General features: G+C 37.0%; 2 protein-coding genes across 4 annotated transcripts; one reads left to right on the top strand and one right to left on the bottom strand.

Moving 5' to 3' along the window:
* Positions 1 to 829: 829 nt before the first annotated feature.
* Positions 830 to 11,221, bottom strand: LOC113054726 (hypermethylated in cancer 2 protein-like). 3 transcript variants are annotated; one of them, XM_026220482.1, is made up of 2 exons: positions 11,066 to 11,221; positions 830 to 5,593 (listed from the first exon to the last, which is right to left on the bottom strand). In XM_026220482.1, exon 2 carries the CDS (start codon positions 5,561 to 5,563, stop codon positions 3,881 to 3,883), a length of 1,683 nt encoding a protein of 560 aa, XP_026076267.1. In that variant the 5' UTR covers positions 5,564 to 5,593; positions 11,066 to 11,221; the 3' UTR covers positions 830 to 3,880. The 3 variants fall into 3 exon arrangements, with proteins under 3 accessions (XP_026076267.1, XP_026076268.1, XP_026076269.1); XM_026220483.1 differs by lacking the exon at positions 11,066 to 11,221 and adding an exon at positions 9,790 to 10,388; XM_026220484.1 differs by lacking the exon at positions 11,066 to 11,221 and adding an exon at positions 6,184 to 8,345.
* Positions 11,222 to 13,337: 2,116 nt separating this feature from the next.
* Positions 13,338 to 16,096, top strand: LOC113054728 (ubiquitin-conjugating enzyme E2 L3-like). The gene is made up of 4 exons (XM_026220485.1): positions 13,338 to 13,402; positions 14,149 to 14,244; positions 15,029 to 15,215; positions 15,299 to 16,096. The coding sequence occupies exons 1-4, from the start codon at positions 13,376 to 13,378 to the stop codon at positions 15,451 to 15,453; spliced, it is 465 nt and encodes a 154-aa protein (XP_026076270.1). The 5' UTR covers positions 13,338 to 13,375; the 3' UTR covers positions 15,454 to 16,096.
* Positions 16,097 to 16,667: the final 571 nt, after the last annotated feature.

A 16,667-nucleotide genomic window follows, 5' to 3' on the forward strand; every position in this document is an offset into this window, starting at 1 on the left:
GTGATATAAGAATGCAAAAACAATATGGGATACATCCTTTATGATGGACACTTCATGGAGAAATACATTCCTCATGTCTACGTCTTCACAGGTTTGAAAATGATCGGTCTTGTCATTTTTTTACTACTAAAAAAAAAAAAAAAAAACTTACTACAACAGAATAAATGCAGACCCTGAAGACACGTCGTCTCACCCAAAGTGAACGCTTAAAGAGTGAAAACAGGATCAAACAAATAAATACATTCATCACTGACAATAGACATTTGATAAAAAAAAGTGAACACTGTCAGTAAGTGTTTGCACCAATGTAGATGGAGGAGAGGCCAGTCGGCTTTTAAGTTGCTTCTTCTGTGAACCAAGAAAAAAAAAACAAAAAAAAAAAAACAGGCAGCTCAGAATACATATCACTTACAAATAATAAGATATGACTCAAAAAATAAAAAATTAAATATATTATTTATATGTATATTTATATATATATATATATATATGCAGCAAGTTCTAAAAAAAGTTACTTTGAGGTAAATGTGTATGTTGTTTTATTCATGCGTATTTACATAAAAAAAAAAAAAAAAAACAGAAAAAGCAGCAGGTTCATACAAAAATGATGCAGTCGACAATATGATTTTCAGAAGGGATGTCTCAGCACAATCGCAGGGCCAGTCGCAGATCAATAAAATTAAAATCAAAAGCATGCGGCTACGTTCACAGGGTAAGACACAAGGTTACGATTCGTTTAAAGACAGTGACCTACACAGAAGCAGGTCCAAACTGGCCTCTCCTCACCTGAGGTCTATGACTGTAAAGAGTTTATGTAAACAATGAGATATTATACACAAGTATCTTTAATGTCAGACAAGCTGTCAGTCAATCAATCATTCAAAATGTGCTTTGGTTTAGAAAATAGTCTGAAAATTTGGGTATGAGCTTTCATCTTATTTATACATTTTGCGCTTCCTAGAATGCTTGCGTTTATTTTTGCTCAGAAACACTCTGGAACTTACGAGTAAAACTCTTCTACGTACATCTCTGGCTTTGTTTTTTTTTTTTTTGAAGGCGTTTTGAAATGGGAACAAACTCGTAAAATCTATTTTGTAGGAAACTAGTGTTTTGCTTTTCATCAATAAAATACAGAAATTGACACAGTATTGACACAGTCTTACAAATGTAGTCGAAAGCTCTGCATTTCAAAATATGCAGAACTATCCCTGAAGCTTCGAAGTAGAAACATTATTGTCACAGTTTGAAACTTTTTGTCATCCTTTTTTCCGCTCTCCCAGTTCTCTAAGCTGTAGTCTCAAACGCTGGAATCAACAACAGAGCCTCGTAGCACCCCAAGACATCGTTTATTGATGGTATTCAAATTTAGTGCTCATAAATTAGCAAGATATCATTGGGAACTTTTTCCTGGAATCCTGTTCAGTACATTTGACAACAAAAAATATTTAACAAATCTCCCTGAGTTGAGGTGTGTATCAACGCCAGAGCGCACTTATACTGTAACAAAACAAAACCTAACACCTAAGACATGCACAACTTAGAAAATAAGATATTTTGGTGACTAGCTTTGGTGTTGTGCTGAAATCACATGAACACTGAACGTAAATGGAAGTTAAAATTATTAACGTTGCACATGTCTCCAAAGTGTTGACTCTGAATAACTAATGGAGACAACTTTCAACTTAAAAACAAATTGAGTAGGCAAATTCAAGACCAAAAGGATTCCAGGAAAAAGATGTCTGTAAACAATGCTCCTTTAACATGACTACAGCTGAACCCCAAAGTTCATCATTAGCAAGCCCAAAACACACACAAAAAAAAAATATCCCAAAAAGGAATGCCATTAAGACTTTTTTACATTAAGAAAGCTAAGAATTACTCATGGAATGTGATACACTGGGATTGGATCAATAATTAATCTGCAAACGACTTATGAAATGAAGATGGCAGCGAAGAATTCAGCACTGAACTATAAATACATCCATCAGCGTTTACCCAACACTGATCATGTAACATTCACCCGACACAATTATCAGCATTTTGAATAACCTAAAATTATTTTCAACATGCATATTTTACATAATACCTTGAATTAATAAATGATGATGGTTTTAACTTGCCGTCATGTAACTTAGCATGGTTTTAGAACAAGGTTTTATTTTGGGCTGATGGCTAATTAGCAATCCAGTGCATCAATTCCTCCTCATTCAGTACGCTTTCCAAGTATGGTCGACATTTCACACGAGAACCTTTCAACACTCACTATATGTTTTTTCTTGGTCTGAACTAAAATAAATGAGTCCTTCTGAAGTTCTTCAAAGTCTCTCTGCAGAAAAAGAAAGAATCCAAAAGACTCTCTTGAGAAACTACTGTAAACTAAAAAAAAAAAAAAAAAAAAAAAAAGGAAAGCCAGTGGCCCACCAACCACGAGAAAAAGTTCATTGGTTTTTAGTAAAATGTCAAGTACAAACTAACATCCCACTACATTGCTCTTCATCAAGAACTAAAAGACAAAAGTACATCCTTACCTCCCGCAATGCAGTCTAAAAACTTTGGTAGGGATATTCTATAGGAAACCGTCTGTTGGTAAGCCATTCTCCCCAATATTAAATTTTTCTTTGGATATCTCTGACATAAAACTCTCAATACCTTAAATACATGCGCCCAAAGAAGCTATTCTCTACATTAATGCTTTTAAAACTTAAAACATTTTTGATGGGCAGGTTACTACTACTTGGAAAGCCTCCGCAAACTTTATACATCTATATTCAGAGACCTCCATAGTTCCAATTAAGGTATTGTTCTTAATTAAGAGGTAGCAATGAGACAAGACCGTACGGACTCGCCTTGTTCAATGAAGGGAAAAACGTAAATCAAAAACTTAAAAAAATAACAGTACTGACAGAATTTAATGAACCATGCCCAACCCATCACCCAAACAAACTCAACCTTCTCTTTTCCCAAAAGAAAGAAAGGAAACATTCACAGAAGCATATTAATAAGTTATCTAAAGAAATCTAAAAAGTACCTTTAAGTTTGGCTTTTCTTTGAGAGTAAACCCCTATATACTATGTGAGTAAATCCCCATTGCCTCTCATCACCACTTTGCCATTGGCTTGCATCCAGATGTAGGAGCAGGGCACATTAGGTTATAACCATGCAAAATCTGATAACCATATCATCAACCCCAATACAAAACTTATCAAAGACCCTGTTTTCCAGCTACACCTAGAATAAAGCCAATGGATGTTACGTGCAGAGTAGGTATACTGGGAAATGTTTGGTTGGATGCACAAAGCTTTTATGAAACACTACTTAAATGATGTCAGACAAGCCATCTGGCATGTCTAACAACACTATCTTAGGAGACACTTCAAAGAATTATAACCTTTGTGTATAGAAGAACTTGGTCAGTACAAGCCCAAACCTTGCTGAGAGTTCTACATAAAATATACCACCAGAACTCTCGAGAGTGGTACTACATCAAGGACCAAGAATGGAAAGAAGTAATATTTCTGGGTTACCAAAAAATGTACCAAACAGACCACATGGACTCAAGACATATCGTAAAAGAAACGCATGGATTGCAGTGGTTGAGAGTGGTCACAATATCCCAGGGAATCATACAACAGCATTAGTACCCCAGTTTTACATTCACAGCAAATTTCAAAAAGGAAAAAGAAAATCAGAAGCCCATAAACTCATACCGACTTGGTTATTCTTTCCATTTTTGGGGCTCAGTGTTTGAAAGGCTCCTCCTGTCATTTATAGCAGAAGATAATCCTCCTTTGGGTTATTGGCTCCTTGCGGTCTACTTCAAAAGGAAGAAGTGTGCATTGACTCTTTTTGCTGAGGGTCTCCTGTTCAAGGTGTCTTTGGCTTATGACGGGGAGGTATGCATTCGTAAGTGGCTAATGAGGTTACGCTGCTGGGTAAATTTGCCCCCACATAGCTGACATTCGTAGGGCTTCTCACCTGAGTGAACCCGCATGTGCTCCGTGAGCCGGTACTGGCGGGTAAAGCGCATGCCGCACTCGTCGCAGGCGAATGGTTTCAGCCCCAGGTGGCTGCGCATGTGGCGGGTCATAGTGCCACGCTGAGTGAACATCTTGCCGCAGATGTTGCAGGGGAAGGGACGGGTGAGCCAGTGGGTCTTCTCGTGTTGCCGTAGAGTGGCCGGATCTTTGTAGCTCTTGTTGCAGACCGAGCAGCTGAAGCGACGCGACTCAGTGCTGTGGACATGGGATATTTGTGAAGACAAGTCTTCTGCTTCAACTTCATCTTCCTTTGGATATGAATCATCCTCCTCCTCTTTGATGTACAACTCTTCCTCCGTGTGGGTCTCCACGTGGGCGTTCAGCTCCTCTGAACTTGGGAAGCCTTTACCACAGGGGATGCAAACGTAAAGGTTGTCACCGAGGGCAGGCTCAAAGCCTTCCTGACGGTAGACGTAATTGGTGCTATTCCGCCCACCATCGCTCTCGCTCTGTCCACTCTCTTCACTTTGCTCCTGTCCATTCTCTAAACCTTCCTCATCATCTTTACACTGGAAGGATACTTCAGAGTTGGCATTTCCTCCAGGGAGCCTCTCCCCAACCACTTTCAATCTTTTTGCAACTCCGTTGGGTAAAGTTCCTCGTTCTGCATCGTCACCTTTGCCGCCTTCACTCTTGGGTTGCTGCCTCTGACGGGCAACCTGCCGGGAACTTTTATGCTGGTCGACGGCCGGAGGTGGTTGGCTCTCTTCACATTCTCCTCCGCCAAGCTCCATGGGCTCTCCAGGGGTGAGGTTCTGCGTGTTGGTGTTCTCATCAAATGAGGCACTGTTGGCTGTGGATTCTGAGGCAGATTGAGGTGATTCTTGTGGGATACTGCTAGGACTTACTTCTTCAGTGGCTGTGCTCCCCGAGGGGCTTTTCTTGGAAAGGTCTAGGCCAAGTTCCTGCATGCCACAACTGCTGTTGCTTCCATTCTTACTCATTGAGGGACTGAGCGAATTTGCTGAGGCTGCACAGTGGGCGTTTCTCACAAACATCTCATCCTCTGACAAGTCGTCTTTGAGTAGCTCTTCGTGCCTCTTTGTTTTATTACTGTCCTTTAACCCTGACATTTGGCTTGGAGTTACAGTTGTAGAGGACAGCCTTTGGTTTCTAGACATTCTTCCATTGGTAGAGGTGGTTGGTTTATTAAGGAGGGATCTCCCATTACGCTTTAGTTTCTTCCTGCAGAGAGCAGCCAGGTCGTGAAGCTGGAGGTAGCTTGCTGCCGTTAGAAGGGCATTGAAATTGTGATCACTGAACTGATCGGACGACAAAAGCTTGCCGGTGTAAATGAAGTCTAGAATCTGCCGGAAAACCGACGGGTTGACCATGTCTGTGTCGAGGTTAATCAAGTTGTCATGAAGGATAAGGGATTTGAAATATATACTGCTGGCTGCCAGGATATTCTTGTGGGCCCGAAAAAGGGCATTCTCTACTACGATGATCACATCACACAGATAACCTTTGGCTCTTTGTTGGTTTAGCTGCAGCAGCAATTGTTTGGCATGATTTGGCAATTCCATTTCCAACTTCTTTTTCTTCACCTATGAAAACTAAAAGAGAAAAAAAACTCTGTTAGTCATTGTCATGTAAAAAAATCCATATAGTTTTATGTCCTACAGCAAACTCTCACAAGAAATCACCAAGTGACCTTTCTTTTTCTGACACTTTTGCTAGTATTCTGGTTTTGTATTTAAAATTGGGTGTGTATATTGAAACACTCCATTAAACAGCCAATAGTTATGTCACAGCCATTCACAATCACAAGGGGAGAGGCATTCCTGTTCTAAAGTGCATCTGATTAGACAAAAACCTATGAAATGCTACATCAGTCACAAATATTTTGGTTAATTTTACTGACAAAGAATTACTGTAAACATTAAATGTGCAACGCTGCTAAAAGAGAAATGTCAATGTTTTGGAACACCAATGCATAGATGAGCTCAAAGCTAATAGGCATGAACTGAAAACTACAAAACTCTTATGATCAAGTCAATCCACATCATCAGATAATATATTTAACCAGAACAAGGCTCACAAGGTCTAAAATAAACTCTCAAGAGATTATATTCTTGAATTCAAACTTTCAAGCACAAATCAAAGACTACAGCAACTGTCAAGAACATGCTTGTGGGAAATAGACCTTCTGATAGTATGCATAAGCTGGCATCTTATTCTTCAAGTGTGTACAAATTCTCAACTTTTAGCTAAAAGCAGAGAAGGGATAAAAAAAAAAAAAGCTTGAACAGTAACAATTTCTTTTCTTCTGAGGGCGTCCACTAAGGCTTAATGTTCCTGCCAGCAGTCATTAATGCCAGCCTCCAGGTCCAGTCCCTTTGTTGTCATATGGGGGTTGGGGGAAAAAGGCTAGTGGACGTCACCGATTGGCTTGTGTGACAGACAGCTTGAAACCTGAGATGGGAGATCACCAAGGGTGTGGTGGGAAACAGGTAAACCAGCACTCTTTCCACAGGATGAACAGGCCCCAGCATGCAGCTGAATCTTTGTAATGCGGCAAACAAGGTTTCTGCCACCCAGACCAGCCGAGACTGGTGTCTCAATGGGAAAAACAGGGAATAAGCTTTGCACAATGCCCAAACACATTTTCACATTGTCAGCACTGGGATTATTCAATGCCTTGTTTATGAACAATTAACAAAACTAATTTGCACGGGTGGAGTACATGTCCCTGTGGAACACCAAATTAAAAAAAAAAAATTGTACTGGATTATTGTAAAAGCTTATCCTTAGATATTTATTAGAGTCCACAAAATCCATAATAATACCAAGCCTATTAAAATAAGCCTACAAAAACTGAATTAAAGAGTACCTACAGATCTGTACCATGTTGAATAATTATCAGTTGTTTCAGTGAAGTCAGTCTACCTCAGATTAACTATTTATAGCTAATTCATGAGGGCAACCTGCAACTGAGCCAAAACCAATAATGGGGGCAGGAAACCAATCAGTCAGCATAATTTTCAGCTCAAAAGCAGACTAATGATGACTCCGGAAGTTGTGATAAAATAAATATCACTAGATATGCAGGTCTCACCAATGTGGCACATTAAAAAGTTTGTGTGGCAAAAAATAAAGAATACCTGATGCATAAAAATAAACAAGAAATAGTTTAATATTTAGCCATTTCATACTTCATTATAAAGAGAAAAAGGCTGATTATTTTAAGAACATTAATGTTTACAATCTGTACAAGTCTGAACACTGATATCTTCAAAACAACAGTCTCCGTTTACTTGTCTCTTAAAATCCAGTATGCCCTTCCCTAAAATCCTATGACGTGATACCATCTCTCAGGGTATTTATAGGCCTCAAGCACAGGAGTAGTCAAAGAACTGCATACATTACCAAAAAGCACAAATGTTTGGGCAAACATTGATAGCACCCAAAACCAACGGCACAAAACAACAAAAGACGTTTGAGAAATGCATTTATCTAGAAGTTGCATACAAGGTCTTGATAAGATGTTGCCGGTCTTTCAATTGCTTTGCCAACATTCTGACCTTTCCTCAAGAACCAGCAGTCCAGTCCAAGAGATGAATCTCTAACCAGAGAGATTGTCGTTGTGAAAAGTCAAAGTGCAAAAGCGGCCAGTAAAAACACGGGTAAACAAGTCTGGCAACGACTGCACTTAACCTCATGAACAAGCTTATCCAGTAGCACGGACCCCTAGGGCCCTGATTTTATTGTCTTAATGCCATACAAACACAGAGAGCACTTTTGTTCTTATGAAAAAGGCCACTGGTGAAACAAAACATTATTCATGGGATGCATCAATGTATAATATCTACCCTACAGCAAATCAAGAAAGGAAACACACAACCATAAACATTATACATTTTTAAGTGCCTGAATGTTTCAGTGAAGATTCAAGGTGACTAAAATATCCAAAAACACTGATGCAAGTTGAGTTTTAATAGCATTAGGTGAGTTAACTTGATAAAAGACACTTCCATAGATTGTGCCTAGAGAAATTAAGTTGTAAGTGCTTACTGTAACCACCAGCCTCAAGAGATCTGAACCAAACTGGAAGCCAAGCAAACCTGATCTAAATTATCTGACAAACGACCTCAACTAAGAGATAACAGTATCACTTATCTAAAGAGAACTCAAGACCTTTGTCCACTGCCCAAGCGCTTTTCATTTAATGTGATGCCCTATTTGTGCTAAAAGAAGGATGGATTTTAGTTTCAGCCAAAAACAGGCATAAAATCTTCTTAAGGATGATGATAAAACAACTGTACAAACCAGACTAGCTTCTATCTGTATTCAGCCATTAAGTTTGTCATCTGACACATCAGAAAATTAAATGTTAAAAATATATTATATTTTTTATTGTATTAATTGTACAGTGTATGCTGACTAAGATATTTATGTGGAATAACATGAAGCAATGATTCATGCACAATAAGAACATAATCATGCATTAAATCAATTCTGACAAAAAGTCAAGTCACACTATAGATCGTTTTAGATGAAGTCACACTGTTTGACACCAGCAGGAACATTTCTTGCATTTGTCCAGGCACGCGTTGCTGTATTTTGTGGATAAACCGAAAATGAATCTAAGTTCACATGCATGTCCTATGTGGGCTGGGCTAGATGTTGCAGAATACCTGACAAACTAGACTCACGGACATCTAGACAGACAGACATCAAACAACCACATTCTCACAAACCTGTTTCAAATGCACTTCTATGCATGTCAAACTTATACTTATATCGCTGACACCAAAAAAGATACCCAAAAATGCTTACATTTAATCTATTTTTCTGATGGAAATCAAGAAATAAGGAGTCTGGCACAAAAACAACCACTCAACCAGATTGGGCAACCCTGGAATAACCCTCAACAGATAAATCAACGTATTCGTGAACATCCCTACGCAATCCTGTAATGGCTGTTTTGCCCAAGAAGTGGTTAAAAGTTTCCAGTCAATAAACATGCCACACATGTTAGACAAGATTTCAGACATGGGTTGATGCCTTAAAGTAACATCCACACAATGCATGAATTAGGACATGTACGCATGAATATCTAAACTGGTCTATAAAATGGTTCAACTAAAGAATTAGATACAGGTTAACCTATATTCTGGAGAAGAACAGAAAAATACCCAAGTTAAATCATTTTAAACAAGGTTTATAGCCTTCTTCCTGTTAAAAAAACACGTGGGGAATTTGAAATATAAGTCAAACCATCATCATTACCCAACCAGACTAGACTAGAACAGAGGTGGCATGACTAGATGAACGGACAAAGCTGTCAAAAACATACATTTATGAAGAACAGGAGGAAAAGACTGCGCTCCTCTAAAAGCAAAACTAAATACTCAGCTGGGTGAGAAATAAGATTTCAATCAAAACACAAACCCACAACACAATTCATAATGATCTCTCAATGCTAATGGCTCTTAATAAACTGTCTTCAAGCGCCGTTCCCGCCCCATCCATTCAATAGATCTGATCATCTGCATTATTCAAAGCAGAAACTGCGAGCTGCCTTTCATAAGAGTATTGATTAGATAGTAAAATGAATGCCACTATGTCTGTTAAACACATCTTTTATTCTCATTTACTCTGACCTTTGAAGAGGACAACAAAACAATTATGACAAGGCCTGCCCGAGCTCGTCGAGAAGCATTTTGAAGATAAACCTCATTGGACCATGGACCTAAACATCAGCGGCAAAGGACAGCAAAGCATGCATCTATTCTGAAGGTTTGCTTACCTTTAAAACATTCATCACGACAGCATGCACAAGACTCATAACAGGCTTCCGTTATACAAAAATGGCCATATCTTTGGTTAAAAGTACTTATATGTCTCATTCAAGCAAACTGTCATCCAGAAAGGGAGTTTCTTTAATGGTGTGGCACTGATGTAAACCCACCTACCACTGTAAAACAAGCCCCCTCCCCCAGCCCATTAAAATGGATGAGATTAAAAGGGCTCCTTCAAGATCTCCTCAAGATATAGAAAATAATTTAATATAACATTTCTGCATCATATAAATATCAATAAGTTCGATGACTACAACCACAAAAAGAGCCTCAAATGCACTTCATAATGCAACAACAAAGCACCTAAAAGCACCTTTTCCTCAAAAAGAGGGATCGATGTACATGCATTATGAGAAACAAACAATAACAACCCATTGCAATATCTAACTGCATGCCAAACTAAAGTGACAGAAGCATAGGTGAGCTGTCACAACAACAACAAAAAAAGTTACTCATCTTTATGTTTGTATGGCTCATATGCCTCATTATTGCAAAAGAAACAAAATTTGGCGTTGCTTCATAATACAACCTAGTCATGATGATCCAAATGTACAGCACTCAAGACTCGACAGATAGGTTACCACAGTAAATCAGCTTTTCACTCATAAATTGCGGCTTGCCTTCGTATATTTAACGGAACAGACACAGATAAACCAAATTCTTCTTTGTGACATCTAATGCATTGATTAAACAATGCATGCATATTATATTCTAGCAGTATAAATGTCTAATTTAATTTATGCATTGATAATGCAAAACCATGCACAGATATTCAAAATGAGCATTTTACGTGTTAAAGGTAAAACACACCGAGGGAGGGGTGAGACAGGAATGCTGGCCACATAAAGAGCCACTGATCGGGGTTTTTTGCCATCAAAGTGGCGACTTATCATTTTTACTAGTATAAAGATGCAGTATGCAGGTCTTTCGTGTCTTAAACACTGCGTCTGATTACTGCGACAATAAGCCACGCTGAAACAAATACATTGATTTTGATAAAACACGCATATCTGCTCCTTGCCAGGCTGCGCTCGCGCAGTGCGTGCATTAAAAGCCCAGTGGGCACGCGATAAGAGCAGTCTGTTAAAGGAATCAGTGTTTCTTAAAAAACACACACACACTCACAACAAGAGCAGAAACCCCACATAAACCCTCGTTAAATCGCACGTGGGTACTCTTCACAATAAAACCCCAAACGCGCGTGAATGAACAAAGTATCTGTACCTTAGTGCATCGACAGGAGCTCTTCAAACAGTCATTCTGATCTCACATCTCACAGCTTTCCGAGCGCCATCTTGCCTGCAAGCTTGTGTGACGTGAGAAATCCTCACCCCTGACCCAAATTTGAATAAGAGGCAGTAAAGAGAGGGGGAGAGAGGGTAAATGCCCTGCCTCTGCCAGCCACACACTCTCATTTGCCTAAACAGCCCTGGGCTGCTGCTGAGATGAGTAACATGCCATGACCTGCCACTGCTGCTGCCACATTTGCAATCTAAAACCTGCTGTGTGTGAGAGACTCAGTGCAACTTCAGCTTGTGCAGGGGTTGCTATCATTTCTAATTTTAGTAAAGTGATTTATACATGCTTTTATATTAAACTATACATGGAAAATGTGTACAAACACCTTAAAGACACTTTAAAGACTGGAAACGTCCTATAGATGTACTGCAGATGAGCAAACTCTGTCAAAAATGCATCTTGCAGATGTCATCATGTCTTTCAGGGTAGTATATATATCACAAACAGATTGAATTTAGGAGTAGGAAAATGTAAAAATGTTCTTTTAAATCATACTCCAAAATAAGTTCAAATAAGTTCGATCTCATCTGATGTGTCAGTAAAGTTAGATCAATATTTTATTTTATTTTTGGAATATATTAATTATCTTTTTAAGTGCTTATTTTGCCATATACAGTTATATAAACTGAAGCTAGACTTTAAATAAAATTGAAGATAAATTGAAAACACATAGATGAGATAATTGCACATAATTTAAAATTTAAAAACTAAAAAGCTATATTCAGTTGTGCACATTACTTCATCGTGAGTAAGTCAAACTTTATGTTAATATTATAACTTCAGTCCAGACTGTTTTGTTGTTTTGTATGCTGGATACTTCTGGTTTTCACCCCCTGGAGTTGTGAGAGACCAACTAGAACAGCAGGTTTGTAAAGTTTCTGTTGACAGTTCGTTAACATGTTCTCTGATGTAGAAGTGAAAATATGTTAAACATTACGAACAATAGAAAGTATAGAAAAGGGAAGGATAAACGTATAGAAAAGGACTTATGGTAGATGTATTTTTTTTAGTGGCAAGACCAAAATTCCCCTTTCTTCTTTTTATTTCCTTTAAGTTTTGGACATATTTAATTGTTTCATGACATATACTACAATAATCAGACACGTGTGACCTAAAATAACAGATCCGCAGTTGAGTGATTATTGCTCTGTCACATGTAGACTGTGTTTGGGTCAGAAGTGCTGCACTATTAAAGTGCTCTTACACACCCTAGTGGTCTCGATTTGATTTACTGTCTTATAATGAAGAAGATTTTTTTTTTACTTTTTTATGTAAATAATCTCTCTCTCTCTCTCTATCTATCTATCTATCTATCTATATCTATATCTATATCTATATATATATATATATCTATATCTATATATATATATATATATATATATATATATATATATATATATATATATATATATATATATATATATACACACATACACACACACACACACACACATATATTTATATATATATATATATATATTTATATATATATATATATATATATATATATATATATATATATATATATATATATATATATATATATATATATATATATATATTAGAATGGTTGTCATCTCAAAGTTCATTTTTTTAAGTTGTTCATTCTGTTAACATATAGTTTTTTTTAATTGTGTATATTATTCATATTGTACATGTCAGAAAAGCTTATGAAACGAATTACATTGTAACCACAATTGAGGAAGCAGCAGCACATATTGGTGATGACTGAATAAATATTTATATTACCTAATATTTAATATTAATATTTATTTAATTATTTATTTATTCCAGAAAAACAATACATTTGTACAGGGTTATTATAGTTATATAGTATCGTAAATAATATGCAGTTTAAATAAAATAATATTTGTATTATGTATATTATTTATTATTTAATATTTTTAACTAAAATAACTCAAACTGTAATTATAATGAATAAAAACTACATAGACTAATAATAATAATAATAATAATAATAATAATATAAACACACAACACAACAAAATTACTAAAACCTTGAAAAAGACTGCAAAAGATTAACGCGAAAAAATATACAAATAAAAACGAAATAAACATGGATAAAAACGATTATAGCATTTCAAATTATGCTAAAATAACACTGCATTTGTCACACCTGATGCACAAATGTGCTTTTATTAATTTTATTAATTTATTTGATCTGAATGAAGTGAATTCAAAGCGCTTTGCATTGTGGGCAAAAGCAGATCCAAGATGGCGGCGAGTAGGCGACTGCATAAGGTAAATATTCCTAAAAATCTGGTTTTATTCACACTAAATACAGATTTTACTCGATTTACATACGTAAATAGGAGTATTCAGGACTTAAATCACTTTTAATCGGAAAGATGAACTTTAGAGCGCTCTAGTGTGAAATGTGACGAGGATGATGAGGAAGAAGCTAACGATCTTAGCCATGAGACAGAAACTAGCGGATCTATAAGTTTATAAAGTAAGATTAAATCAAAAATAGCGATGGGATTAATATATAAATTGAATAATAACTTGTTTAAGATAAGAGATTAAGTTTTTCGCGCGGTCTTTATGAGACAATGAGAAACAGAAACAGGAAGTATGTGTTTTCTTCCTTTTAAATCGTTCGGAATTGATCAAATCTGTTTAAGATGAACGATGTTTTGATAAATATTTGATATTATTATATTAAAATATACATAATTGTTTTAGTTTAAAATGATTATAGTTCATAACCCATGTGTTTTGCATCCTGTAAAATCCTCAAAGACAACATCAAAGACAAATAAAATTCTCAGTGTTTTCCATGAATTTGTGCCATTTGAACATATTTAAATGAAAACGAGTTTTTACATTGTAAATATAACTGTAGATATTTAATGACAGAGGAGAGTTGTTCACATGACCACAGTGAAAGCGAAAGTTTTTTTTTCTCTCTTCGTGGTTTCTCAAATCTCTCAACATTTCGAGAAGTATCAGGTTTCTTTGTACCAGCGTGTACTGTGTGTTAACAGGAGCTCGATGAAATCCGGAAATCTGGAATGAAAAATTTCCGTAACATTCTGGTGGATGAGTCAAACATTCTGACCTGGCAAGGGCTCATTGTTCCTGTAAGTTTGAACGCATTTTATTGAATGTGAATGTGTTTTCTGCATTAAAGGGTTAGTTCACCCAAAAATCTAAATGATGTCATTAATGACTCACCCTCATGTTGTTCCAAACCCGTAAGACCTCCGTTCATCTTCAGAGCACAGTTTAAGATATTTTAGATTTAGTCCGAGAGCTCTCAGTCCCTCCATTTAAGATGTATGTATGGTATACTGTCCATGTCCAGAAAGGTAAGAAAAACATCTTCAAAGTAGTCCATGTGACATCAGAGGGTCAGTTTGAATTTGTTGAAGCATCGAAAAAACATTTTGGTCCAAATTGTTTTCTGGTGTGCCCAATAACAAAGATAACACGTCAGCAGCATCATACGTCAACTGTCACAGCAGTCGAACTCACAACAGTCACGGAAGAGAAGACAATGCTGAATGAAGTCGTTATTTTTGGACCAAAATGTATTTTCGATGCTTCAACAAATTCAAACTGACCCTCTGATGTCACATGGACTACTTTGATGATGTTTTTCTTACCTTTCTGGACGTGGACAGTATACCGTACACAAAGTTTCAATGGAGGGACTGAGAGCTCTCGGACTAAATCTAAAATATCTTAAACTGTGTCCCGAAGATAAACGGAGGTCTTACAGGTTTGGAACGACATGAGGGGGAGTTAATAATTACATAATTTTCATTTTTGGGTGAACTTACCCTTTAATTGCATGCATTAAAAAAACATCACCATCTTATCTCGATTTGAGTTTTTTTGCACGCAACCCGATTTATTTTTCAGGACAACCCTCCATACGATAAAGGTGCATTCCGGATTGAGATCACATTCCCTGCCGAATACCCATTTAAGCCACCGAAGATCACATTTAAAACCAAGATCTACCACCCAAATATCGATGAGAAAGGTCAGGTGTGTCTGCCGGTCATAAGTGCTGAGAACTGGAAACCTGCTACCAAAACTGACCAAGGTACGGCACATCTCTAAACCATTTTATCAGCCTCACACTCTTAAAATATTGGTATTAAATATGGTTTCCCCCTCTTTAACCAGTAATCCAGTCTCTCATCGCCCTCGTCAATGACCCCCAACCAGAACACCCACTGAGGGCCGACCTAGCGGAGGAATATTCAAAAGATCGTAAAAAATTCTTTAAGAATGCGGAAGAGTTTACAAGGAAACACGGCGAGAAGCGGCCGGTGGACTGATATCACATGGGCGCATTTCCCTTGTTTCTCCTTTGCCCTCTCCTCCAAAAACCGTTTCTCCCTGCCAGTCCGCCCTCACTCTCGGTCCCCAGTGAAGCATCCCAGCTGCATTTCACCTTCGACAGAAAGACCCGTGACTTCTCAGCCTCTGGGTGTCGAAGTGAGCTGAAATTGTGATGAGGGGAGCGTGCGAATGAGAACTTGATAATGGTGGTGAGATTTGGGGGTGGGGAAGGACGGGGGCGAAGAGGTTGTTCCTTTTTAATTTGTTCTTAAATTGCACAGAGATGTGTTCAGGTCATGTAATCTGCTGTGTGATGAATCTCGACTGTTTTCATAGCAGAATACTACGGTGAACCAGAGTATAATGTTAAGTCGTTTCACTTTCACATTTATGATATTGAAGAAATCCAATCCAATAGTTTGTTTACTGGAAACATAATACGTCAAAGGTGTGTGGCAAATGTTTCTTTTATATTCCTCTCATCTCTGTAATTGTTTTTTTATTTTATTCTTTTGCTTAGGTTGCACTGTTTTCTGTGGAATAAGGTTTCATGTTCTTCATAATCTCAGTTTGTAACACAAACTAGTCACTGTCACAAATATAATGTTTATGATGTCATAAAAAGGACCGCAAAACTTGTTTTGGCTTTGTGTCTGATTGAACATCATGTATCTCGAGACATTTCTGGGACACGCATACATTTTTTAATGTAATATTTAGATTAAAAAATACATATTTGCTATTAACTATGAGTTTTCCCTTAATAAAATACTGATTTCCTTCTTATTGATAGTAAATTGGATGTTGTAGTAGTAATGTTTAGGTATTGGGTAGGGTTAAGGGTCTTAGAATATAATCATGCATTAATATATGTTTTAAAAGTACTAATAAACAGCTAATATTTCTAATAATATGCATGCTAATAAGCAAATGGTTAATAGTAAACAGTAACCTAATCTAAAGTTTTACCAAATTCTTAAACTTAAACATCCCCTTTCAACTGCATGTGAGAAATACAGTCACAACGGAATAGTAATATCTCTTCACTAGTTAATTCCTGGATTTGGTGGAAATTTACACATAAGTACGGTGACACAATCACTGCACCAAGTAACAGCAATAGTGCTGTTTTGTCAAGGTTATAGGATGCATTTTTATTATCAGATTAGGAGTTATGCAATTAATATTTAAATTTATGTATTGATTTTAT

The sequence above is a fragment of the Carassius auratus genome, chromosome 35, assembly GCF_003368295.1.
Source record: "Carassius auratus strain Wakin chromosome 35, ASM336829v1, whole genome shotgun sequence".
In the NCBI taxonomy this organism is placed as follows: Eukaryota; Metazoa; Chordata; class Actinopteri; order Cypriniformes; family Cyprinidae; genus Carassius; species Carassius auratus.

Bases quoted from the DNA above. Each gene is read 5' to 3' on its own strand.
- LOC113054726 (XM_026220482.1), bottom strand. From the start codon at position 5,563: ATGGAATTGCCAAATCATGCCAAACAATTGCTGCTGCAGCTAAACCAA.
- LOC113054728 (XM_026220485.1), top strand. From the start codon at position 13,376: ATGGCGGCGAGTAGGCGACTGCATAAG. The intron at 13,403-14,148 runs GTAAATATTCCT...GTGTGTTAACAG, and splicing joins CGAGTAGGCGACTGCATAAG to GAGCTCGATGAAATCCGGAA. The intron at 15,216-15,298 runs GTACGGCACATC...CTCTTTAACCAG, and splicing joins TGCTACCAAAACTGACCAAG to TAATCCAGTCTCTCATCGCC.